The 25,350-nt window shown below is 42.4% G+C and overlaps 1 protein-coding gene and 1 long non-coding RNA gene across 3 annotated transcripts in view; one reads left to right on the top strand and one right to left on the bottom strand.

The window, feature by feature from the left end:
• The window catches only part of LOC147120036 (uncharacterized), a 51,850-nt gene extending 48,155 nt beyond the window's left edge, over window positions 1-3,695 (top strand). For both annotated transcript variants that reach the window (XR_015078116.1, XR_015078115.1), the window contains exon 3: window positions 3,296-3,695. This is a non-coding gene — a long non-coding RNA (uncharacterized LOC147120036). The remainder of the gene's footprint in view (window positions 1-3,295) is intronic.
• The window catches only part of itgb2 (integrin, beta 2), a 100,172-nt gene that overhangs the window by 7,918 nt on the left and 66,904 nt on the right, over window positions 1-25,350 (bottom strand). Inside the window, exons 6-15 of the mRNA XM_085985541.1 lie at window positions 23,677-23,918; window positions 20,925-21,083; window positions 18,396-18,491; window positions 17,109-17,198; window positions 16,795-16,932; window positions 15,959-16,149; window positions 7,602-7,834; window positions 6,663-6,885; window positions 4,536-4,744; window positions 3,233-3,399 (exon numbers count right to left, since the gene is read on the bottom strand). Coding sequence (XP_085841667.1) covers window positions 3,233-3,399; window positions 4,536-4,744; window positions 6,663-6,885; window positions 7,602-7,834; window positions 15,959-16,149; window positions 16,795-16,932; window positions 17,109-17,198; window positions 18,396-18,491; window positions 20,925-21,083; window positions 23,677-23,918 — 1,748 coding nt within the window. The remainder of the gene's footprint in view (window positions 1-3,232; window positions 3,400-4,535; window positions 4,745-6,662; window positions 6,886-7,601; window positions 7,835-15,958; window positions 16,150-16,794; window positions 16,933-17,108; window positions 17,199-18,395; window positions 18,492-20,924; window positions 21,084-23,676; window positions 23,919-25,350) is intronic.

Raw genomic sequence — 25,350 nt, 5'->3', positions numbered from 1 at the left:
TGTTACAACTGTACAGGATGTTGGTGAGACCACTCCTGGAGTACTGCGTACAGTTTTGATCTCCTTATTTAAGGAAGGATATACTTGCATTGGAGGCAGTTCAGAGAAGGTTCACGAGGTTGATTCCGGAGATGAAGGGGTTGTCTTATGAAGAAAGGTTGAGCAGGTTGGGCCTATACTCATTGGAGTTTAGAAGAATGAGAGGGGATCTTATTGAAACATATAAGATTCTGAAGGGGCTTGACAGGGTAGATGCAGAGAGGGTGTTTCCCCTCATGGGGGAATCTAGAACTAGAGGGCATAATTTTAGAATAAGGGGAAACCTTTTTAAATTGGAAATGAGGAATTTCTTCTCTCAGAAGGTCGTGAATCTTTGGAATTCTCTTCCCCAGAGAGCTGTAGAGGCTGGGTCATTGAATATATTTAAGGTAACGATAGACAGAATTTTTGAACGATAAGGGAGTCAAGGGTTATGGGGAGCGGGCAGGGAAGTGGAGTTGAGGCCAAGATCAGATCAGACATGATCTTATTGAATGGCGGAGCAGGCTCGAGGGGCCAAATGACCTACTCCTGCTCCTACGTCTTATGTTCTTATGACCACCCGTGTGAGCATGTTAAACTTCTTCCTGCACTGGGTGTGGGTACTGGGGACTACAGTGCTGCCCGTGACGTGGTGTGCCACGCCCTTCCACATAGTCCAGCAGACCTGTGGCGAGTGCCTCCTGCCAGTTGGCGGGTACAGGACTGCCCGCCTCTCCACCACTAAAACCAGTGCCTCCAAAGCTTCATCGTAAAACCTGCGGGCTCTCTCCCTGGGGCGGTGATCTACCATCAGGATTTGTAAATAAGTGCTCCTTGTCCTCCTCCTTATGGTTGTTGAGGCAGCTGCACACCCAACAATGCTGAGAATGAAGTGCTGCAGCATCAATGAACCTCTCCTTCAAGTAGTGAGAAAAGCTTGTGGCAATCATTACTTGCATTTAGACTGCCCCTGATATTTGTCCATCTTTTCAGTGCAACGCCAATGAGCTTGGGTTTTTAGATGAGAATCATGACTGCAGTCATTTTAATGAGGAGTGAGGACGAATTTTGCGTGCAGCCTAGACAATTTCCAACTGGCGCTCCTTAATCATTTTTAGTCTAAACACTGCCCAGTTCTTGGCTATAATGAATTTCTAGCCCTCTGTTTCTATCTTTGTCTCATCCCTTCATAATTTCAAACATCAAATACCAAATCATGCCTAATCTCCTTTCAAAGATTGGAGCTGTTTCATTAGAAGTTTTTCTTCGTATACGTATTTTCTCAGACCAAGTGAATCTGTGATGTACACTTTGTATCGCCTCAAATCCTTCCCATAGTGCAGTGCCCAAAACTGCACCTACTGCTGCAACTGTGGTCTCATTAAGGTTTTGTATAGACTCGCCATTCCATCTCAACTTTTATATGCTAGACTTTGCCATCAAGCCCAAAGCGTGTACCATTTCACGTTAAAATGAATAAATTATTCTGTTGAGTTTTGGCATTGTTCTGTAACTCGAGGACGTTGAGGTTAGGCAGTTATTAGACTGAAACCTACTTGGAGGGGCGATTTTAACACTACCTGCCTGACGGAATCCAGACAGGTGGACAGTTAATATTACCCAGGTCATTTACCAATGGCGTCATTGGGACCCACCTGAAATTATTACCGGAGTGGAAAGCGCCAATGAGTTTCCTAGCAGGTTAACCCAGCAAGAAAGCAGATCGGGGCTAAAAGAGTCCCAAAAATGTTTTACATTTCTTTTTACTTTCCTTGTGGGGCCAGGAGGAAAGCTTATGCCTCTCATGCCGTAATCTGCCCCTAACCTTCACTGGCTAGGTCCCAGCTGGAGTATTGTGTCCAATTCTGGGCACCACACTTTAGGAAGGATATCAGGCCTTGGCGAAAGTACAGAGGTGATTTACTAGAATGGTACCAGGGATTAAAGACTTCAGTTATGTGGAGAAACTGGGGTTGTTCTCCTTAGAGCAGATAAGGTTAAGAGGAGATTTAATAGAGGTGTTCAAAATCATGAGGGTTTTGATAGAGTAAATCAGGAGAAACTATTTCCAGTGACCGAAGGATCGGTAACCAGAGGGCACAGATTGAAGGTAACTGACAAAAGAACCAGAGCCAACATGACAACAAAAAAAATTATGCAACGAGTTGTTCTCTGGAATGCACTGCCTGAAAGAATGGTGGAAGCAAATTCAATAATAACTTTCAAAAGGGAATTGGATAAATACTTTAAGGGGAAAAATTTGCAGGGCTATTAAGAAAAGAGTAGGGCAGTGGGATTAATTGGATAGCTCTTTCAAGGAGCAGATACGATTGGCCAAACAACCTCCTTCTGTGCTGTATCATTTTATGATTCTATGATTTTCTGATGCTACCTGCCCGAGTGGGTGGAAATTCAGTCAACGAGGCCTGGGATTTAAATACCCAGGCCTCATTTTTGGAGCAGCAGGTGAATTTCTAACTCACGCTATCACTCATTAGCCCAACATTGGCCTGGAGTTAAAATCGAGGCCAAGAACACTTACCCTATAAAAACTAATGAAAGTTTGGAATTTTAGTCAGAACAATGTGGCAGCATTTATAGGAACAGGAGTAGGCCATTCAGCCCCTCAAGCCTGTTCTGCCATTCATGGCTGATCTGTATCTTAACTCCATCCACCCGCCTTGGCTCCATATCTTTTTACACCCTTATCTAGCAAAAATCTATCGATCTCCGCTGTAAATCACTTTGGGATATCCTGAGGTCTGTCTTTTATTAGGCAAGCAGAGCCAGCTGTAGTATATTTATTTATATTTGTAATCTGTTTAGAGAAAATAAATTAAAAAGTAGTACAAAATTAAAATTTTAAAAGATTCAAAACATACATGGCTGTTTACCTCCTAGCCTAGAAAAAATGGCTGACATAAATCAGTATGAGAAAACAAATACTGTTGCACAGAGCCTTCAACTGCATATAGATTCAAAACAGTTGTTCCAATGTAACATTAATAGGGAGATCCAATTAAAAAATATAATACCTGTTGCAGAAAAAAGGTTACATACAAACATAACGCATAGTTGTGGACACATTTAACATGCAGAAGTCCCTAAGCACTGTTTACATAGGAGTGTTTCAATGGGAGGACATGACTCGCACACCAATTTTAATAATGTATAGCTTTGTTATGAAGTGTAACTAAACATTTCTACGTACTTCATTCCACTTTGATTTTGCTCTCTCCTTTTCAAATTTTTTGTATTCCCTTCTGTCGTACAGTTCAGTCACCAGCTTCCAGATCAAGAGAATTAGCAGTCCAATCAGCAGCACACCCACCACGCAACCAATAACAATAGCAATGACATTGGTCGGCTCAGGACATTCTGAAACATAAGGTCACAGAGAAGAGTTACATCTTTGGATGGTCCTTGTACATATGTCAATGGAATCTATGATTGTCACAATTCTATCCCAGTGCAACTCCTCCAGCAGAGACCTTGCCCCATCACCTCATGGCCATACTGGCGAGAAGTGAGCATCTCAACTGCTGCATTACCAGAGTTATTTTCTTAAATAGTTTTTTAGTACTTGGCTGCTGTCACTGTTCGTTTGGTATCTTCCATATCTGGCTGTAATGATACCACCGTGTGATATTAAATACCTTTTATTTTGGTGCCTGTGTACTTGTCAACGTGAGGAATAATGGCACTGCACCATTAAGTTAGCTCAGGCATAGCAAGTCAGACACAGTGTAGCATTCCGCAATATCCTGACAGTCTTAGTCTGAGAAATGCAAGACATCCACCAATATGATATTTCTAACGTGCATAATATGACCATATTTTTAAAGAGTATTTTCATTTGCACTACAGATAATGCGATAGCATCCTCTCCATAGTATTAACTGTTAAATAACGGTTGCAGCAAATTCCAAAACCAAAGGGGCTGTGGAGAAAGATAGAAAGTAAAGATAAAAAGAGAGGACAAAGATGAGAGAAAGAGAAAATTTTAATAGTTTTAGCACTGCACTGATAAATACAGTGTTGATTCTGTTTTCAAACTGATACAGGTGGAGGTTTGCAGACAGTGTTATGATGTTGGGGAAAGCATGGGTTCATCCTTGTGTACTCAAAACACATGGAAAAAATGTTGCATACTCGTCTTCCACTAGCAGTGTTATTTTTTGACTGAAATATATCAAAAGGATTTTTAAGAGCAGGAAAAGCTCATTAGGCTTGATAAGCCCTGCATAATTTGATAGAAAACAAATTGAATTGCTCATCAGGGTTTGAACCTGGAACCTTCTCGATGTCTAGCATTCCAACCTCTTGTTATCATGTCCATCACATCAATAGACAGACTTATTCACTGACATCAAAATTCCCTTGTGGCCCAGTGAAATATCATACATTGGTTTAAAAGATACAAAACTGTCATCTTTTAATGCTATATTGAGCACATCTGTATATTTGTGTCTCTATTGCAGTTTGCTTATACAAAGAAAGACATTTATACAAACCTGTTTTCTTCCTGATGGTCACATGATACTGTGAAACCCCATCTAACTCCTTCATCAAGAAATTCATCCAGCAGTTCTTGGAGTCTTTCTCTTTACAGGTGTTCTGCTCCGTTAGTTCCTCCACTACATTGTGTTGTATATTCTTACAGGATTCAGTGCAGTTTTTCTGGTATGGACCACTTGAAAATCCAAGACACTCAATACAATGTCTGTTTTAAATAATGAGAGAAATACAGAGGTCACAAGCTGCATTCTAAATGCTCCACCACCCATTCCTCCATTACAGTCTAAGATAGGTCACTGACGTGAAAGGATAGTGTGCCTGATATCTATTTAAAATACTAAAACCTATCGGTCTTTTGAGCTTCCTTACATGTACTCTCTCCAAGATATCATAACAGCAAGATCTTGATAGGGAGGGGGAGGTCAAAGATGTAGGACTGTTAAGTGTGTCATAAATAAACTGAGGCATTCAATTCTAACTCTCAACCTCCTAAATTAGCACTTACCTGCCCACCTAAATTTACTTCTCTTTTTAAGAAAAAAAGCCAAACTACCCATCTTCTGCCTCTGATTCCCTCCTGCATAACAACAATGATTAAACTTCAAAAGTACATTGTTGGCTCTAAAACACTTCGTGACGTCCTTCGGTCATCAAAGGTGCTATATAAATGCAAGTCTTTCTTTCTTGACCGTCAGTCCTCCTCCATTTCCCACACTGCCAACTCCTGTTCTCCCAGTAAGAAATAGTTAATTCTTGGGGAATGGGTGCTATTGGCTCAATTGAAATGTCCTCCCATTTTTCACCCTCCATAAACAAGCTCATCTAAAACACTGCTGTCCGTATCCTAACTCGCACCAAGTCCCGTTCACCCATCACCCCTGTGCTCGTTGACCTACATTGGCTCCCAGTCCGGCGACGCCTCGATTTTAAAATTCTCATCCTTGTTTTCAAATCCCTCCATGGCCTCGCCCCTCCCTATTTCTATAACCTCCTGCAGCCCTAAAACCCTCCAAGATCTGCGCTCTTCCAATTCTGGCCTCTTGCGCATTCCTGATTTGAATCGCTCCACCATTGGCGGCCGTGCCTTCAGCTGCCTAGGCCCTAAGCTCTGGAATTCCCTCCCTAAACCTCTCCGCCTCTCTATATCTCTCTCCTCCTTTAAGAAGCTGCTTAAAACCTACCTCTTTGACCAAGCATTTGTTCACCTGTCCTAATACGTATCTCCTTATGTGACTCGGTGTTAAATTTTGTTTGATAACGTTCCTGTGAGGCGCCTTGGGATGTTTCACTATGTTAAAGGCGCTATATAAATATATAAGTTGTTGCTGTTGAAACCTTCGAAACCCACTACGGAATTAGCCTACAAAGTTTACAGGAAATTAGAACTATCTTTCGTACAGTTGACTCAGCATTGACATTGATGGCTGGAAACAGCTTTGTGGCTTGTAATGTGCTGGAGATGGTATCGTGCAGTAGCCACACTGCACTGTCTATAACAGTTTCCCATTGATTTAGATATGAAACTATAATAATCCATCTTTCTTAAACAGAGGCACACCAGTCAAATGCATTTTTGTATGGAGTTAGCAAAACAATGTCCGATTTACTTAGAAACTGGATGTCCTAATAACCAGCAAGATTTCCTGTCTTGATTTTAAAATTGTGATTAGATGTTATACATTTGCTTTGCAGTAAATATGTGTTTGTAATGTTCCATTTAAAAAAAGTAGTTAAAAAACAAAAATGCTCCAAGTGTACAGGAGGCTGATCAACATCTGAAAAAGATAAGTAAACACTTCAGTTATGATAAAGGGTTCCACCTGAAACAATTGTTTTTCTTTCAGATGCGGATCTATCTGCAGTTCATTTACAGCATTTTCATTTTTTTAGCTATCCAGCATTTGCAGAACCAGTGAAAATGTCTGTTTTTTCAGGAATTCCCCAGTTATGATTTGAACAATGATTCTAAAATCATGGGTTCTGACCAGAGTTAGTCAAGATCTGAAGGAACAGCAACTGCCAAGCCATTCTTTGTTTACGTTCCTCCATGCCCTAGGCTCTAAGATTAGTCTCTGACTTCTAATGGACAACATCTAAACTGGCAGTTCTCAGATGGTACTTACACATAGGCCAGACATGGAGATGGACAGCCTGGGCATTCTTTACAGTATGGAGGCTGATAACCTGCATTACATTTACACTGGTTACATGTGCATGTTCCTCTTCCACTGCAGATTTGACTATCCTTGTTCTGCTTACATTGCTCATCAGCTATTTCACACTCACAGGCAGTTCCATCATAGCCCTGATTACATCGACATGTTCCACAATCACATTTTCCATGACCTGAAAGATAACGTAAAGGACATAAGTAAATAATCAATGGTAGTATCTCTACAGCCTCCTGTACAATTGTATTCATTAGCTATGATTGTACCAGTATGCAATGGCCTGTATTTTCCAATTCCTATGGGTGTGTACGAGCTGTGTACACACCCATAGGGTCCTCGCAAGTGCCGGTTTCAGGTGCTAAAAACCGGCATTTCCGTCTGTCAAGCACGCAGGAAGCCTCCGATCGGAAAATACGGGCCATAATATACTACACAGTACAAGCATCAGCCAAGGAACATCAGCCACAGGGAGCAAACATAATGCACCAAGTGCCAATGTAAGACCGTCACCTCTAGGTGGTGCTCCAAGCAAAAAATCAGTGTTTCCAAACAGTCCCTGTATTTTCTATCAGTCAAATATGGAATAATACAGCTCGTTAATTACTGTAAAAAGGCATGTTCTCTGTGCTTCAGCGACCCCATTCAGCAGGCCTGGGACAGAAAAACAAAGAGCCTGGTCCACATACTGATGCCTAGCTGCATGCCAGCTCCTTAAAATGCTTTTATATTGTTATAATATTTTGATTGATCAGTGACTCAGAGGTTCATGTGACTTTCCCCTCACCAGTTAAGTCAGAGACATAAAAGGTGAGGTTCTGTATGTGGGAAAGAATAAAAACATATGTTAATTAAAAGAGAAACTAAGAAGTGTTCCCAATAAGACATACTCACCAGCGCACAGTTTACCCAGGTTTCTCTCACAGTTCTGGTCATCGCACTCACAATACCTGCCATAGATTTTCTTATTGGGGTTAGTATGGCAAATGCATGCACCACACACACAGTCTCCCTGGTTACTGCAGGTGGCCGAAGTGTTATCCCTACGGCAGGCTGCATCCAGTTCTTGAGTGGAGCGCTGACCAGGGTCACACTCGCAAAACTTGCCAATCCGATCCTCGGTACAGCTGGAAAGAGGAACGGAAATTAGGCTCAACTCCTCCAATGAGACAAGTCATTGACACTGTGCACAAATAATAATAAAAAGGTAAGAACAGTAAAAGCCATCCACCCTGAAAACCCCTTCCTTCTTTGCCTACGTAACAGTGACTGGACTTCAAAAGTAATCCATTGGGTGTGAAGTGCTTTGGGATGTCCTGAGGATGTGACAAGGCACAATACAAATGCAAATTCTTTCTTTCAACTGACCGCATACAATCCACTTGATCGTGCATTCGACTTAAATCAGCTAATTTTCTGAAGGTTGCCTGATGTTTCTCCCTGTGCCCTCTCCCCAACCCCTGAAATAAATCAAGTCAAATTCTAGAATGCCAATCTGACCTTCCATGCTACATATCTATAATATATTGAAGTTCTTGTGTGGGTCCTGCACGCCACTGAAAATTGCTATGTAATAATTTCCTATGGGAATTCCAATTGTCAAAATGTCCACACTTATCCGTCATGATTCTCTGTCATGCCATTTGGTGGTGCTTTAAACAGATTTCTAATGTTAACCGAACAGTGGCTGTTATGGCTCCATTTCACACCACCATGTGATGCTGTATTATCGTTTTCCCCATATCACTGAAAATGCTTTGAGACAAAGTTTCTGTCTACCGTTTCTTTTCTCAGTAACTTGAATTTTTAATATCCAAACCAAAAGGTCTAAGCAAAATACAAATTTCACAAAAATGATTAAGTATGTCCATTAAATTGCCTTTAATTGTGTTTTAATACTTCCGCCAAAGTTTTTACCTGAAGGCCTCAGCTTCTCCTAAAACTTCATATTTTAGTCCAGAGCTATGATAACTCAATGCACACTGTGCAGTCTGAACATGCACAGTGTCACCAATTTGCAAGATTCATCAGCATCATCCAGTCAGTTGAATTGTTCCTTTAACTTCTAGCAGTTTGTGCTCAGCTATTCTGAATTATTTGAATAAAAGCTAAATGACAAATTTCACCAGCTCTCATCAGGTAAAGTTTATATTGAGTGTTTTTAAACTGAGTGAGTTCACTGTTCTGAGTGAGTGAGCAAAAGAGACAGTGTATTTATTACACACTTGTAGCTTTCATTGTGTTCTATAAACTTCAGAAAATGCATTAACCTGAGAGAGGGAGAGAGTCTTTGCTCATTCTAATTTCATTTAATTTTTCAAGACACACTGAACTTTGAAGCTAACATAAAGACTCTAACTTATGATTTGCTGACAGTTAGAAAATTCAAATTACTGATACCCGAGAGAAAAAGGATGAGAGGCACATGCAGTTTCTTTCCTTATTCTAACTTGAATTTTGAAAGCAAACTCTCTTTGTAAGAAACAGATAGGAGAAGAGACGGAAATGGAGGGAGTAGTGGGAAGGTGAAGTGGTAGGATGTGCAATGGAAGCGAGGGTGTGGGGGGCACAAAGTTAATGGAAGGGGGAGGGACGAGAAGAAAAACCATTGTGGGCTACATTTTCCCCGCAACCAACACCTAGAAAGCGCAGCCCACAGTCAGCAACAGCTCCTTTCCCACATCGTTCCAGCCTCAACATACCACCCACCACCTCCCACTCAAATGGAAGGAAGGAAAAACAGAAGCAAAAGGAGTTAGGGAGAGAGAGAAGCAGAATTAAAAAGTAAAACGAGTGAAACAGTAGGATGAAGACAACAAAGATAGATGAGAGACCATATTCTCCAACTATGCCACGCCGCGAGAGATCCACTCGTAAAGCAAATGTTGAAGTACACGCACAGGATAAATTAAAAGAAAAATGTGATAAGTGGTCCATTCTGTGCTGAAGCATTCTGATTGTGACTAAATGCAAGACACTAGACAGGCTAGCAGGATGGGCATTTAAGTAACAGATACAAATGAATGTAGCAAAATTTGGTTATACATTTTGGAAGTAAGAATAGGGAAAGGAAATAAAGCTTAACTGATATATTTTAAATGGGGTAGAGAAGCATGGTGCTGGTTCACGATCATTAAAAGTGGCAGTTGAAGAGATAAGGCCATTAAAAAGGCAAACAGTACCCTTGGTATTGTAGCTAGAGACACGGAATACAAAAGCATGAAGATAATGTTGAACCTGTGCAAAGCTGCAGTTGGAAGTATTATGTACAGTCTTGGACATCCCATTATTGAAAATGAACGTGCTGTGTGTCGGGGGGTGTGCGTGTGTGTGTGTTGGGGGGTGTACGCATGTTGAGGGGTGGTTGTGTGTGTTTGTGTTGGGGGTGTGTGCGCGTGTTGAGGGGTGGTTTGTGTATGTTGGGGGGGTGTGTGTTGGGGGGCTTGTGTGTGTTAGGGTGTGGGTTGGGGTGCATTTGTGTTGGGTGTACACGTGTTGAGGGGTGGTTGTGTGCGTTTCTGTTGGTGTGTGTGCATGTTGAGGGGTGGTTTGTGTGTGTTGGTATGTGCGCGTGTTGAGGGGTGGTTGTGTGTGTTGGTATGTGCGCGTGTTGAGGGGTGGTTGTGTGTGTTGGTATGTGCGCGTGTTGAGGGGTGGTTGTGTGTTGGGGCTGTGTGTGTTGAGGGGTGGTTGTGTGCTGTATGTCGGTGTGCGTGTGTTAGGGTGTGTGTGTTGGGGTGTACGCGTGTTGAGGGGTGGTTGTGTGTTGGTGTTGGGGGTGTGTGTTTGCTGTGTGTGTGGGGGATGTGCGCATGTTGAGGGGTGTGTGCGTGTTGGGGGTGTGTGCACGTGTTATGGGGTGGTTGTGTGTGTGTGTTGGTGTGTGCGCGTGTTGGGGGGCTAGTATGCAGTGTGTGTTGAGGTGTGGTTGTGTGCGTGTGTACTATCATGTTATCAGGGATGAGGGTATACAGTTGAGGGTCGAAAAGCCTTTTTAAAATGATAAAAAATCATTTTGTATAATTTTGCAATTAAATTTTGTAATTTAAAATAGACCATTTTTCAGTATTAACTGTCGAGTATTTTTATAAGACCTGAATCAGAGAAAAATGACAATTCAAAACAGGTACCCACTCCACAGGGTCGGAACACCTGAATATTATAATAATAAAATAATCATTTTTAAAAGACAATGGGCTAGAAATTGCAGTCGGAGGCGTACCTCTGGTGTAGGCCTCCGACCTGCGAAAGAATTATGAAACTATCTACTGGCATCGAGGCTGCAAAAACTTGTGTTCTCAGGCCTCGAGGAGGAGGGCAGCGTAATGGCCCACAGATCCCAGGGACGCAGGCGGATTGGATGGTTACCTGGGCTCACGTGGGCCCGGTCCTCCAATCACAAAGCAGAATTCCATTTCAATCATTTACGAAGGGAATCCCCAAACGATATGCAATGGAATCCCCAAATCTAATAATTATACAATGTACAGAATTGGAATTTTATTCATTCCACCAACCTTACTAAAAATTTAATTTTTTGAGAATTTTATACATCATTAAAACTGTGATCCGGGCCAATACTTGCATAAACTCATTTCATACAGTGTATGTATATAATTCATGATGTGAAAATGTTTAATTAATGGCTTAGATATTCCCTTACGCTGATACAAACAGGCCCTTGTATCAACTGTAAGACTTCAGTGCGCAATTGCTGACTATATAAGAACATAAGAAATAGTAGCAGGAATAGGCCACTTGGCCCCTCGACCCTGCTCCGCCATTCAGTAAGATCATGGCTGATCTTGGGCTCAAAGCCCCTTCCCCGCCCGCTCCCCATAATCCTTCACTCCCTTATCTTGCAAAAATCTGTCTATCTCCACTTTAAAGGTATTTAATGACCCAGCCTCCACAGCTCTCTGGGGCAGAGAATTCCACAGATTTACGACCCTCAAGAAATTCCTCCTTGTCTCAGTTCGAAAAGGGTGACCCTTTATTCTAAAACTGTGCCCCCACGTTCTAGATTTCCCCACGAGGGGAAACATCCTCTCTGCATCTACCTTGTCGAGCCCCCTCAGTATCTTACATGTTTCAATAATATCACCTCTCATTCTTCTAAATTCCAATGAGTATAGGCCCAGCCTGCTCAACCTTTCCTCATAAGTCAAACCTCTCATCTCTGGAATTAACCTGGTGAATCATCTCTGAACTGCCTCTAATGCAAGTATATCCTTCCTTAAATAAGGAGACCAAAACTGTACGCAGTACTCAAGGTGTGGTCTCACCAATACCCTGTACAGTTGTAGGACTTCCCTGCTTTTATACTCCAACCCCTTTGAAATAAAGGCCAACATTCCATTTGCCTTTTAGATTACTTGCTGTACCTGCATGCTAACTTTTTGTGTTTCATGCACAAGGACCCCCAGGTCCCTCTGAACTGTAGCATTTTGTAATCTCTCTCCATTTAAATAATAGTTTGCTTTTTTATTTTTCCTGCCAAAGTGGATAACCTTGCACTTTCCCACATTATCAATTTCAATTTTTTATTTGTCACATAACCAAATACAACAAGTGAAATCCAGTCAGTGAAATGCTTTTTTCTTAACGAGCCGAGCGCACCAAGCAGCAAGGGACACTTAGCTGCCTGGTACGCACGGAGCCCGTCTGCCAAGTGTTTGCCCACTCACTTAGCCTGTCTATATCCCTTCGCAGGTTCGTTGAGTCCTCTGCACAACTTGCTTTCCCACCCATCTTTGTATCATCCGCAAACTTGGCTACATTACACTCGGTCCCTTCATCCAAGTCATTAATGTAGATTGTAAATAGTTGAGGCTCCAGCACCGATCCCTGTGGCACCCCACTAGTTACCGTTTGCCAACCGGAAAATGACACATTTATCCAGACTCTCTGTTTTCTGTTAGCCAATTCTCTATTCATGCTAATATATTATCCCCAATTCGGTGAGCTCCTATCTTATGCAGTAACCTTTTATGTAGCACCTTATCGAATGCCTTCTGGAAATCCAAATACACCACATCCACTGGTTTACCTTTGTCCACCCTGTTCGTTACCTCCTCAAAGAACTCCAGCAAATTTGTTAAACATGATTTCCCTGACCGCATTATGATTTTCCAAATGCCCTGCTACTGCTTCCTTAATGAAGGACTCCAGCATTTTCCCAATGACAGATGCTAGGCTAACTGGTCTATAGTTTCCAGCTTTCTGTCTCCCTCCTTTCTTAAATAGGGGTGTTAGATTTGCGGTTTTCCAATCCGCTGGGACCTCTCCAGAGTCCAGGAAATTTTGGTATATTGCAACCAATGCATCCACTATCTCTGCAGCCACTTCTTTTAATACCCTGGGATGCAGGCCATCTGGTCCAGGGGACTTGTCATCTTTTAGTCCCATTATTTTACCAAGTACTATTTCCTTAGTGATAGTGATTATCTTTAGTTCCTCCCTCATTATCCATTATTGGGATGTTGTTAGTGTCTTCTACCGTGAAGACAGATACAAAATATTTGTTCAGAGTCTCTGCCAATTCCCCGTTCCCCATTATTAATTCCCCAGTCTCATCCTCTAAGGGACCAATGTTTACTTTAGCTACCCTTTTCCTTTTTATATACCTGTAGAAGCTCTTACTATCTATTTTAATGTTTCTTGCCAGTTTACTCTCATAATTCATCTCTATTACTTTTTTAGTCATCCTTTGCTGGTTTTGCTGAACTCTGTGCCAGCGATTGCTTTTCCGTGGCTCATGCGGATGGCCGGTCAACACGTACAATGACAGGCTGTAAGTTCCGGATTTTGCGCATGCACAAGCGGAACTTCAGGGCCAATATTGGAACTGAACTGACAATACTTGACTATATGGCTGGTCCACAGCATTATTAGGAGAGAGACGGAAAGTCACGCAGACAAATGCAGAGACAGTGAAAGAATATTTCTCTCAACCTCCGACTGCCTCTGTGCTGGCTGACATCGAGTCACAACTTTCTCCAGCTCAACATCCATAAGACTGAAGCCATCATCTTCAGTCTCTGCCTCAAACTCTGCTTCATTGTCACTAATTCTATTTCCGTTCCCAGCTACACTCTTGGACTGACAACCTTGGTGCCTGGTTTTATCAAGATGAACTTTAAAGACCACTTACTTCCACAACATTGCCCACTGCCCCCCTTCCCCCTCCCCTCCCCACGACACTGAAAACATTATTGATGCCTTTGCCACTTCCTGTCTCGACTACTCCAGCACTTTCCCTACCACCCCCCGCACTCTCCATAAACTCCAATTTGTCCAAAACCCTGCCACTTGTGTCTTGTCCCATACTGAGTGCCATTTCTAATTGAGCTTCATTCGCTTCCCATCCTTCAACACATTACATTTAAAATCCACGTCCCATCATAGACTCACTACCACTGCAAGCTCCTGCAGCCCTATAAACTCATGCTGAACACTCCATTGCTCCGACTCCGGACTTCTATTCATTCCCTCCTCCCACTTGTCCCTTTCCCCCATCAATGATGGCACAGTCTTTAGCCTCCTCTTCTCTGGAACTCTTTTCCCCCATCCTCAACTGTTCTTTTCAACTTTCAAAACCTTATGAAAACCCATCTCTTCAACATTCAGTCACTCTTCCTAATCTCTCTTTCTGGCTCATCATCCAGTTCCATGTTCCTATTTTATCCTTTGGACATTTTGTTACATTGAAGGAACTATACAAATAATGATATACATTTCTGCTCTTCCAGTACTCTAATGGTTGAAGGCACTGACCAGAAGGTCCTAGATTTGAGTCCTGAACTGTGATGATTTAGTTGATCTCAGCTTGAGTAATAGTTGTAGTGCTACAATTTTCCTCTTTGGAATATCAGTTTAGATTATAAACCCAAATCCTAGTGTGGAACTTCACCCACCACTTTTTGATCCCGTGTCAAGAGTGCTACCAACTGAGCCAAGCGGGGACACTATTTTTAAATATGGACACCCCTGGGCTAGAGACAGGAAAAAAATCAGGTAGTACTTCTGCTTTGGATTGTTATCTTTCGGCAAATGCACGTGTAAACATTGGGTGAGGAAAGGATTTTGCTTGAGTGCCATGCCCTCCATGGTCAAAGAAGAGAGAAAGCAAATCAAATAATTATTGTCAAGGCTTCCACATTAAGGGAGGCCATTTGGGCAAGGTACTGGAGGGCTGGCAGCACCCAGGGAAGAATTGATGCCCCTTTAACACGACTGGCATGGGTCCTCACTAATGAGCCACAGACTCCCAGATGTTGTAGCATAGCATGTTGGATGACCCATGTACTGCTCCACAGAGCAGCAGAATGGAAGTCTATGGTGTACTCTTGCACCCACTGACTTCCAAGTCTCAAATGTGCTCTTTCAGAGAGATCAGAACAACAGTCAAACACTTTCCCACAGACAGCAATGAAAAATTGAAGGGACCCTGGATTGCAGGATGGTGTCCGACCTTAGTATAAACCATTCACTTCATTTTTGTTTTTCATTTAAAAAAGGCAGGTGAATGGCCAGAATGTAGTACATCACCAAGATTGAATAAAGTAGAAGAGTGAAATCAAATAGTGATTTGGCAATGCTAAGCTTAGATTTAAAAATCTTTTGGTTAAAAGGAGGAAGGAGACTGAGGAGATGCAGATTTGAAATCCTGAGGGAAAAGGCATGAAAGAATAAGACTGCAACAATTCTAGATTTTAGCACATTAAGGATGTAGGGAGGAGGAAGACAACATGGGACAAGGTATTTTGAGTTTAGAATGAGCTTCAGGAGGAACAGTGACCATGGCAATAAAACAGAGAGAGAAAAGGTTACAAAGAGAGAGAGGTTGGATTCCAGAGGAAGTGTGACCATGGCAATAAAAAAGAAAGAGAGAGGTTGGAGTCAAGAAGAGAGAGAGATCCTCAGATCGCAAGCTTTTTCTTGTATTGTCCCAAGATCAAGCAAACCCTCCACATATATGGGAGCAGTACTTAGGTCTTGGACAGTCAACAACAACAGCTTGCATTTATATAGTGCCATTAGCATAGTAAAATATCTCAAGTCACTTACAGGAGCATTAGCAAACAAAACTTGACTCTGATCTCCATAAGGAGATATTAGGCCAGGTGACCAAAAGCTTGGTCAAAGTAGTAGATTGGAACTTGTAGTGACTTCAGAGTTGTTGAAGGGAAAATAAGTGTTCCTCAAGAAAGATGACACAGAGCTAAGGAATTTTAATAGCTTTACTGTACCTGCATATACCACACTTGACTTTACCCTTGTTGTTGCAGTGTTCAGACATATCAGATTTGTCATCACATTTACAGTCACACTCTGTCTGCAATATAATTTCCAAATTCTCAGTAAAGCCCAGGGGTCTGATCTCAATAGACTCTGCTTTAGTCAGGCACTTGTCTGCAGTTACTGTGACTGTGAAATGTATCTGGGAAAAAAAACAGGATTGCTGTTGTCAAGGGACACAACAGATTTGTACATCACACTCCTTCCATACCCTTTCCTATTTTCCAGATTCCATGCAATAATCCAAAGATAATAGGGAAAACCTGACACTGCATCCCCAACAGGCCTCAGCTAAATACTCAATTTGTCCTTCTTCTCCCCCAGCCCAGCTTGTAGGTTGACTGTCTAGGCATTTTATTTCATACATGAGATACTGAAATGATTCTGTTTACTTGTTCTCCCCTCAAGTCAGATTTTATATTCAGAACAAAAAACATTGTTACTATTTTGACTTTGTATGTCTGGATGTTCTTTTATGGTGGTGAAATGCAAAGTGGTATAAAAAAATCTGATTACTGCTTTGGAGAGCTTTCCAGCTCATCCAGTAATTAATTTTTCAGCATCAATGTTAATGAAGGCTTCTCCAATGCCTCATGGGTAGAGATACTGCCCAGTGTACCACTAAGCCCCACAGAATATAAGCTCCTTGGTTGAATTTACAGTCCCATGTTGAATTGCTAGTCTGTGTTGAATTGCCTCTTGCGACCTGGAATTTATCTCAATATGAGTGCGGGCTGTGTACCTACGCATCTGATAGACCACTATAAGAATCTCAATTTGAACTCACCTCCTCATTAATCTTCACGTTTGAACAGGTTCCCTCCTTATCATTCTCAGTATCTCCGTCAGTGCAGTGTGATGTATAAGAGATGTGGACCCCGTCTGGCAAGGTGCTGTGTTTCAATATCACTGTGGAAGATAGATTCTGGAAAATACAAATTAATCAGTAAACGGAGAATATCGCAGGATGGCCAGGTGGCATGGTCCACTGGTTTACCAATGCACAGAGTGTTAGACAACTGGTATTCTACCATGGTTCCCCCTAAAAGCAAGCAAACAGTAAAGCTAAATGGATTGAATTTCTCACTAAATAGGACCTACATTATAGGCATCTTTTATTAGTTGAACCACATTACTGGAATCCTCCTTCAATTCACCCACCGCAGACTTTGGAATCATTTTGCTCAGCTCCTGGAATAAAAGAGATGAGATAAGAGATCTTTGTTACTTCAATAGTGTCACAACATGACTGTTACTAAAAACACACACAGCAAGAACAGGAGCAGTGACGCTTCAAATGGGAAAAAGGGAAGCTGAAATATTTAAAATTGGACATGTTAAAAAGCCTTTGGTCACGCTACCGTCTCAGTATAGTGCAACATATTACTTACCACTACCCAATTGGATAAAGTCATGGGAGCTGTGCTTGAAGGGAGTGTAAGTTAGGAAAAATTGGTTTAACAGTGTTGAGGTCCTATCTCTGATCCTTGCTTCCTTTGAGTTTAGCTCCCCACTGGAGTTACACAGAGTCTACGGCACAGAAACAGGCCATTCCACCCAGCTGGTCTATGCCGGTGTTTATGCTCCACACGAGCCTCCTCCACCCCTCTTCATCTAACCCTATCAGCATATTCTACTATTCCTTTCTCCCTCATGTGCTTATCTAGCTTCCCCTTAAATGCATTTATGCTATTCACTATGGAGTGTGCAGGATTACAGAATTCACCCTAAAATCTCTACTCTACACTCGCAAATCCCAAATAAACAGACTAACTTTCCTATACCCTAAGATAATACACATTTAAGCTTAAAGCACAATGCAAATAAGCTTTTCCTCACCAGAACCATGGTGGTGAACTTTAACAAGAAGCTGATGCATTTCTGGCTATGAAATGGACTGACTGTTACAAGAATAAGGAAAGGCTGTTGGGAGGGAAAAAATAGGATGTTCCAACATATTGAATTAAAATCTATTACAGGATTTTCTATACCTAAAGGTACAACTTAAAGCCCAGTGAAAAAGGTTAGTTTTGAAAAGACTTTTGAAGGTGAGGAAAGAGGAATCAGATATAGTTAAGTCTTCTGAACTAAGTGACGAACTACGTTGTTATGTTGAAAGAATAACACCTAGAAAATTATATTATGCTATGTAAACTAAGAGCAGTTATGGCTAGAAAACCTCCTTTTAACATACCATGTTTTTTGATGATTGCTTTGATAACTATATTATGCTTGGAAACAATGAAAATTAAATAGTTGGAGATACTTTTCTACGTCCTGTTCAGTTCTTGATATCGCAAACTGTTGATCAAAATGGTGACTTAGAACAATTCAAGGCAGGTTAAATTAAGCATGATCAGGCTTTTAACATTAACCATAAATGATTACCTGGTATACGGGCATTATTTTACTTGTGACTGCAAAAATGGGTTGAATATTATTTTCAGCCAACTTAGAAGCCAACTCAGCAACGGAGGGATAGTCCTGGTAAAGAGACATCAGAAAGAAGACAAAATGTTTCATCACATCAGGATTTAAAAAAATAATTGCTGCAACACGCACCCGAGCAAGATTGAGATAATTATCTGTGTAAAATCATGAAACATTTCACTGTTACACAGGAGATATTTTAGTAGATTTTCAACTTGCAGTTCAGGCATAAAACCGCCATTGATGATCAACCACCCGTTATCTAAACCATCAGATTTTCATTGCCACTGATTTCAAGTTGAAAATTTAACCCACTGACTTGCATAATGGAAGACCAGCTCATCACTGCACTATCCATCATTCCAGCTGTCCACCCTTAAACCCAAAAAAGCCAGACAAATATGCTGTCAAGAAACCCCACCCACCCCCATCCCCATGGACAGAGGTGAGAAATACAGGCAATAAATGCTCAATGCCAGTGATCCTGTCAGCAGTCTCCATTTCTTCATGGTGGTGTTGCCTTTAAAATCAATGAACAGCCTGTTTAAAATGTGCTCCTCACTGACACAAGAGTATGTTTTGTGTTGATTTTAAAGTTGCAGTTCTGTTGGGATCAGAAGTAGAAAGGCTTTTGCTGTGATCACAGGAGATAAGCACATACTGCACCGCGTTTTCTCTCTCACTCGAGGCCGGTGATTGGCGTTGAGTGGTTCTTGCCCGGCTTTCTCATGTCTGTAGCTGGTGCAGCTGCACGAGTCACGGGCAGGTATATGAGGGAACCGTGAGCCAGCAGATCAGCTGTTGCAGTCCTAGTTTATTTTGCCAATAGTGTTGGAGGAAAATGCTGCTGGAGAAGACTGAAACAGACCGGTGGAGAGAGGCAAAACATTCAGTAGTGTGCAGTACTTAGGAGCTTCCAATTGTCCATAAATTTCCATTATTCACTAGCGTGTTCCCTCCATTACAGTGAATAATCGAGGATTTACCATTCCAAATAAACCACTGCGGCAATACTGGTCTAACATTGGGTTTGTGTGGCTCACAGCAAGTAGGAAGGTTTATATTTACAGGGCTGGATTTTCCATGCATGGTGGTCGAGAATGGAAATTGGGCTGTGGAGATTTTCCACCAGAAGTGATGGTGGTCATATTCTCCACTGACCCATATTTGCATGCTCGGTAATGATTGGAAGATAACAGCAAATATGTTGAATGACATGAAACCCTTAGCAACACTGGGTGTCAGGAATGCAATTGCAGGTATCCAGCATGGCTAGGGCAGTTGGACGGGATGGTTAAAAATTGAAAGGGCCACAATGGGCCGTAATTTGCAGCCATTACGGGTGCGTACGAGGTGCATACGCGCCCGTAATGGCCGCGCAAGTTCCGGGTTTAGGCACGTGAAGCGCACGCGCAAAAACTGGGAACTTGCAATCCATCAAGAATTTTAATGACACATGATCCGCATCCCTGGGAAAAGGGCGTCCGCGGGCGGAGAGATGGGCTATTTGCCCAGCGAATGCCCGTGAAACTCTTACGTCTGTATACATTAAAAACCCTGTCCAATAAGGTAAGTTTATTTTTACAAAAAGAAAATACTGCAGATGTTGGAAATCTGAAATAAAAACAGAAAATGCTGGAGAAACTCAGCAGGTCAGGCAGCATCTGTGAAGAGAGAAACAGAGTTAACGTTTCAGGTTGATAACCATTCGTCAGAACTGGCGTTTATTTTTAGCCCCTTTAAAACATTAATTTATTTTTCAAAAAATAAATTTTGTTTTAAATATTTAATAAATGCCATTTTAATTCATTTTAAATATGTAATTTAAAAAAAATTATTTGATGTGTAGATGTAATTTTTGGGGTATTCCCATTCATTCTGTACATAGGGAATCCCCATAAGCATGAATGGGGATCCCCTTCTTTGATTAGTTGGGCCAGCCCACGTGATCCCAGGGCCACTTGCGAACCGCGTGTGCCCGTGATACGTGGGCTTGTACCTGGAGAGACCCAGGACCGGGAGTCTCCGGACCACCAGGTACGCGGGCATTTTATTTGCAGATCAGAGGTATTTCCCCATGGGAAGCCTCCAACAGAAAATTCAAGGCCATTGTCGAGAGCAAGCTGTACCCAGCAAAGCAGGAATTTTGAAACATATACTGTTCTTTAACAGGAACCAGTGACTATGCTATCGTGCAACTGTTGCCACAGCCACTTTTCTCCTCTTGTCCCATTCTCCCACCCCCGCCCCCACAGCTGAGGTGGGCAAACCAGCGACAGCGGAAATGCAGCCAGAAGCCAGTCAGCAGCAGTTTGATGAGCCCTCCCCTCAAAAGATCCACTTGGGACAAAGCAAAGAGAGAGAGGTGGACACAATGCCTGCTCCTCCATCAATCTGGTGGGATTCTTTCTGGAGCGGAATATTTAGGTCACACATCCCTGGAGAGTAGGACGGTTATGCTCATACAAACAAGAAGGTTACACTCACATATTTAGTGTTATTTTCATAAAAGCCTTCTGCATTAAGATGGCATTTGCCATCGTTGGGGGTCAAAATTGCTCCAAGTTTCCCATCTCCAGCAGCATGGAATCCATCATCTGAAGTGTATACAAGAAGACGCGTGACATTGCGCCACCCAATCGCCTCCTGTGAGAAACAATATTGCGATTTTTAGGCTGATGCACGTGGAATATACAACACTGTTGCTTTTGTTCAAAGATTTTTGTGGTAACATTTTTCAGTTTCTTTCAGCTTTACTAAATTATTTGAAAACAATTTGCAGAATCAATATTTCAGGTAAAGTTTTAAATTTTACCAATTGTACAAAGAAGAGGATGCTGCCATAGACATAGTAAAGGAGGAGGTAGTGGAGATACTTGATAGGATAAAAATTGATAAAGATGAGGTACTAGAAAGGCTGGCTGTATTTAAAGTAGATAAGTCACCAGGAGCAAATGGGCTGCATCCTAGGATGCTGAGGGAATTGAGGGAGGAGATTGTGGAGGTACTGGCCATAATCTTCCAATCCTCCTTAGATACGGAGGTGGTGCCAGAGGACTGGAGGATTGCAAATGTTACACCATTGTTCAAAAAAGGGTGTAAAGATAAACCCAGCAACTACAGGCCAGTCAGTTTAACTTCAGTAGTGGGGAAGCTTTTAGAAACAATAATCAGGGACAAAATTAACAGTCACTTGGACAAGTGTGCATTAATTAAGGAAAGCCAGCACGGATTTGTTAAAAGCAAATCATGTTTAACTAACTTGATTGAATTCTTTGATGAGGTAACAGAGAGGGTTGATGAGGGCAATGCGGTTGACGTAGTGTACATGGATTTCCAAAAGGTGTACGACAAAGTGCCAGCAAAGTGAAGCCCATGGAATAAAAGGGACAGTGGCAGCATGGATACGGAATTGGCTAAGTGATAGGAAACAGAGAGTTGTGGTGAATGGTTGTTTTTCGGACTGGAGGAAGATATACAGTGGTGTTCCCCAGGGGTTGGTTCCAGGACCAGTACTTTTCTTGATATATATTAATGACTTAGACTTGGGTGTACAGGGCATAATTTCAAAATTTGCAGATGACATAAAACTTGGAAGTATAGTGAGCAGTGAGGAGGATAGTGATAGACTTCAGGAAGACATAGACAGGCTGATGAAATGGGCAGACATGTGGCAGATGAAATTTAACGCAGAAAAGTGTGAAGTGATATATTTTGGTAGAATGAATGAGGAGTGGACATATAAACTAAATGGTACAATCCTGAAGGGTGTGCACGAACAGAGGCACAAATCGTTGAAGGAGGCAGGGCAGGTTGAGAAAGCAGTTAACAAGGCTTACGGGATCCTGGGCTTCATGAATAGAGGTATAGAGTACAAAAGTGTGGAAATTATGATGAACCTGCATAAAACATTGATTCGGCTCCAACTGGAGTACTGTGTCCAATTCTGGGCACAACACTTTAGGAAGGATGTGAAGGCCTTAGAGAGGGTGCAGAAAAGATTTACAAGAATGGTTCCAGGGATGAGGGACTTCAATTACGTTGATAGACTGGAGAAGCTGGGGTTGTTCTCTTTGGAACAGAGAAGATTGAGGGGAGATTTGATAGAGGTTTTCAAAATCATGAGGGGTCTGGTCAGAGTAGATAGAGAAAAACTGTTCCCATTGCCAGAAGGATCGAGAACCAAAGGACACAGATTTAATATGATTGGCAAAGAACCAAAGGCGACGCAAAAAAAAAACTTTTTTACGCAGCGAGTGGTTAAGATCTGGAATGCACTGCCTGAAAGGGTGGTGGAGGCAGATTCAATCACGGTTTTCAAAAGGGAGTTGGATAAGTATCTGAAGGAAAGAAATTTGCAGGGCTACGGGGAAAGGGCGGGGGAGTGGGAACAGCTGAAGTGCTCTTGCAGAGAGCCGGCATGGGCTCGACGGGCCGAATGGCTGCATTCCGTGCTGTAACCAATGATTCTACAACTTTTAGCTCAGAATAATAGGCTAAATCAGAGACAGCTGGCCAGGCAAAGGGAGGGAGATCTTCCTTCTGCCCATGCCAGTGTTTCAGCAGATCTAGAGCAGGCAGGGTGAAAACAGTCTCATCGACGTGTTCCACCTTGCCCCAACACCCTTCCCTATTTTCCATTGGGTGCACACAGTGGCCGAAAATGTATCCGCCCACGTGGGTGCCTGTAAATTAAATTTAAATGTGGGAAATGCAGCATCTTCCATTTTCCCCAATTGAACTCTGGATACAGAGGTCACCTGTTAAGCCCTGGCACCAAGCATTCTCAAGCTGGCAGAGGGGTCTTGGGGGTTCTTTGGAAGAGGGACTTGTCCAAACACTTGTCAAAGTGCACTATATAAATGCAAGTTGTTGGTTGGTAATTATGTGCATGCTTGCGTGGAAACAGTAAACCAAAGAGCTTGATTACTATTAAAAGTTGATTTAAATGTGTAGTTAATTTTTTCTCAGCTTGTTTTTAAAGCCCAGGATACAAAGGAAGATGCAAGTAGGTGAAGGAAGTAGATTGTTGGAACTGTGCCAAGCAGTAGTGAGGGATTGGTCCACTGTGTTAGTTGGCCGTGTTAGCAATATTGTGCTAAGTGCAAGGGTCCCGGGAAAACTGACTGGGGAGATTGTTAAATGTGCAAGTCTTGGTACTCGGCACTACATAGACCACAATGTGATAACTGTAAGTTAGGCTTATCTTTAAAATAAGCCCTCCAAGTAACAGCCTCACCCCACACACTGCTGCCTGCATCATGGCGTCCAGACCAGCCTCTGGAGGATCCAGGTTTCCGGAAATAGCCTGCTTCCCGACTTCCGCAGTGAATATGTTTGCATCATTTGTTAGCTTGAGGACATGCCTAAAATCAAATGGAGGTTGACAGGCCTCATTTTTATCAGGACATGGATTTTTCATCTTCTCTTTATTTGTATTAACAAATGGTAGTACGGTCTTGTCCACAAAGGAGCCAAATCCTGCAGGCAAAATAGTCATTATTTGAGTGATTTATTGTGGCTATTATTCATAATTGAGCCTGGATAGTGAGTTTTGGTGCCGTCTTTCGGATGAGCCGTTAAACCGAGGCCCCGTCTGCTCTCTCAGGTGGAGGTAAAAGATCCCAGGGCACTATTTCGAAGAAGAGTAGGGGAGTTCTCCCCAGTGTCCTGGCCAATAATCACTAAAAACAGATTATCTGGTCATTATCTCATTGATGTTTGTGGGAGCTTGCTGTGCGCAAATTGGCTGCCATGTTTCCTACATTACAACAGTGCCTACACTTCAAGCGTACTTAATTGGATGTAAAGCACGTTGGGACGTCCTGAGGTCGTGAAAGTTGCTACAGAAATGCAAGTCTTTTCTTTCTTTTGGTAGGCTACTCAACCATGAGGGCATCAAGTACAAGTGACCAGGAGCAGTAACCCTGGACTTTCCCTCTTTAGTCCGGGGATGCCGAGACCAGTTGCATAGAATTACATAAAATGTTACAGCACAGAAACAGGCCATTCGGCCCAACTGGTCTATGCCTCCTCCCACCCTACTTCATCGAACACCATCAACATATCCTTCTATTTCTTTCTCCCTTATCTAGCTTCCCCTTAAATGAATAAATGCTATTCGCCTCAATTACTCCCTGTGGTAGCAAGTTCCACATTCTCACCACTCTCTGGGTAAAGAGGTTTCTCCTGAATTCCTTACTGGATTTATTAGTTGTAGTATGCCTATTGCTATGATTAAGAAACTCAGCAAACCAGGGATTGAATCCGATAGCTTTCCAATTTAAACCTGGCTCAGTACCATACATACCCACTGCACCATTGGGTGCAGTTTTCCCTTCATCATTCTTATTCACATTTTTTGGGTGGTGAATTGCTAAAAACCGATGTTCCTCTTGAATGAGGGGAAAAAACTCAAACTTCCCATTGTTTTCTTACCAAAAAATTGGGTCCATAAATGTCCATTGCATGTGTGATGTGCGCACACTCATTGTTTGCTACAAGTGCCACACTAATGGCACAGATGTCAGATATGTTCATCCATGGAACCAATTTTCAGGAGCAAAAAGAAACAAAGGCTGTTGAATTTAGATATTTTAAGGGGACCCTTCTCATATTTTAGGTGCTGCTGTGAGGACTACGGCCTAGAAATTGAGTTTGCGCTGCGCCAGGGCTTTAGCGCCGGAAGTTAGCGCCGGCGCTAAGTCCCTTTGCGCGCGCCAAAAATTCAGTAGCGCCGCGCCCAAACGGCTGCCGGCGCGACTGAAGGGTTTTAGCGCCTGAAAACTGGCGCAACGCGCCGCATTGCGGCGCTATTCCGGCGCCCGCTGCGGTGCGGCAGGCTCGGGAAGTGCAGGCCTCCTCCTTCCGTTAAGGAGGAGCTGCCTGCACCCGGCCGCGGCCCGCGCAAATC

Source organism: Somniosus microcephalus, chromosome 4 (assembly GCF_052327205.1).
Source record: "Somniosus microcephalus isolate GS21.2 chromosome 4, FLI_Smic_1.0, whole genome shotgun sequence".
NCBI lineage: Eukaryota > Metazoa > Chordata > Chondrichthyes > Squaliformes > Somniosidae > Somniosus > Somniosus microcephalus.
The sequence above is the reverse complement of the archived record's forward strand: the minus strand, read 5'-3'. Positions and strand labels throughout refer to the sequence as shown.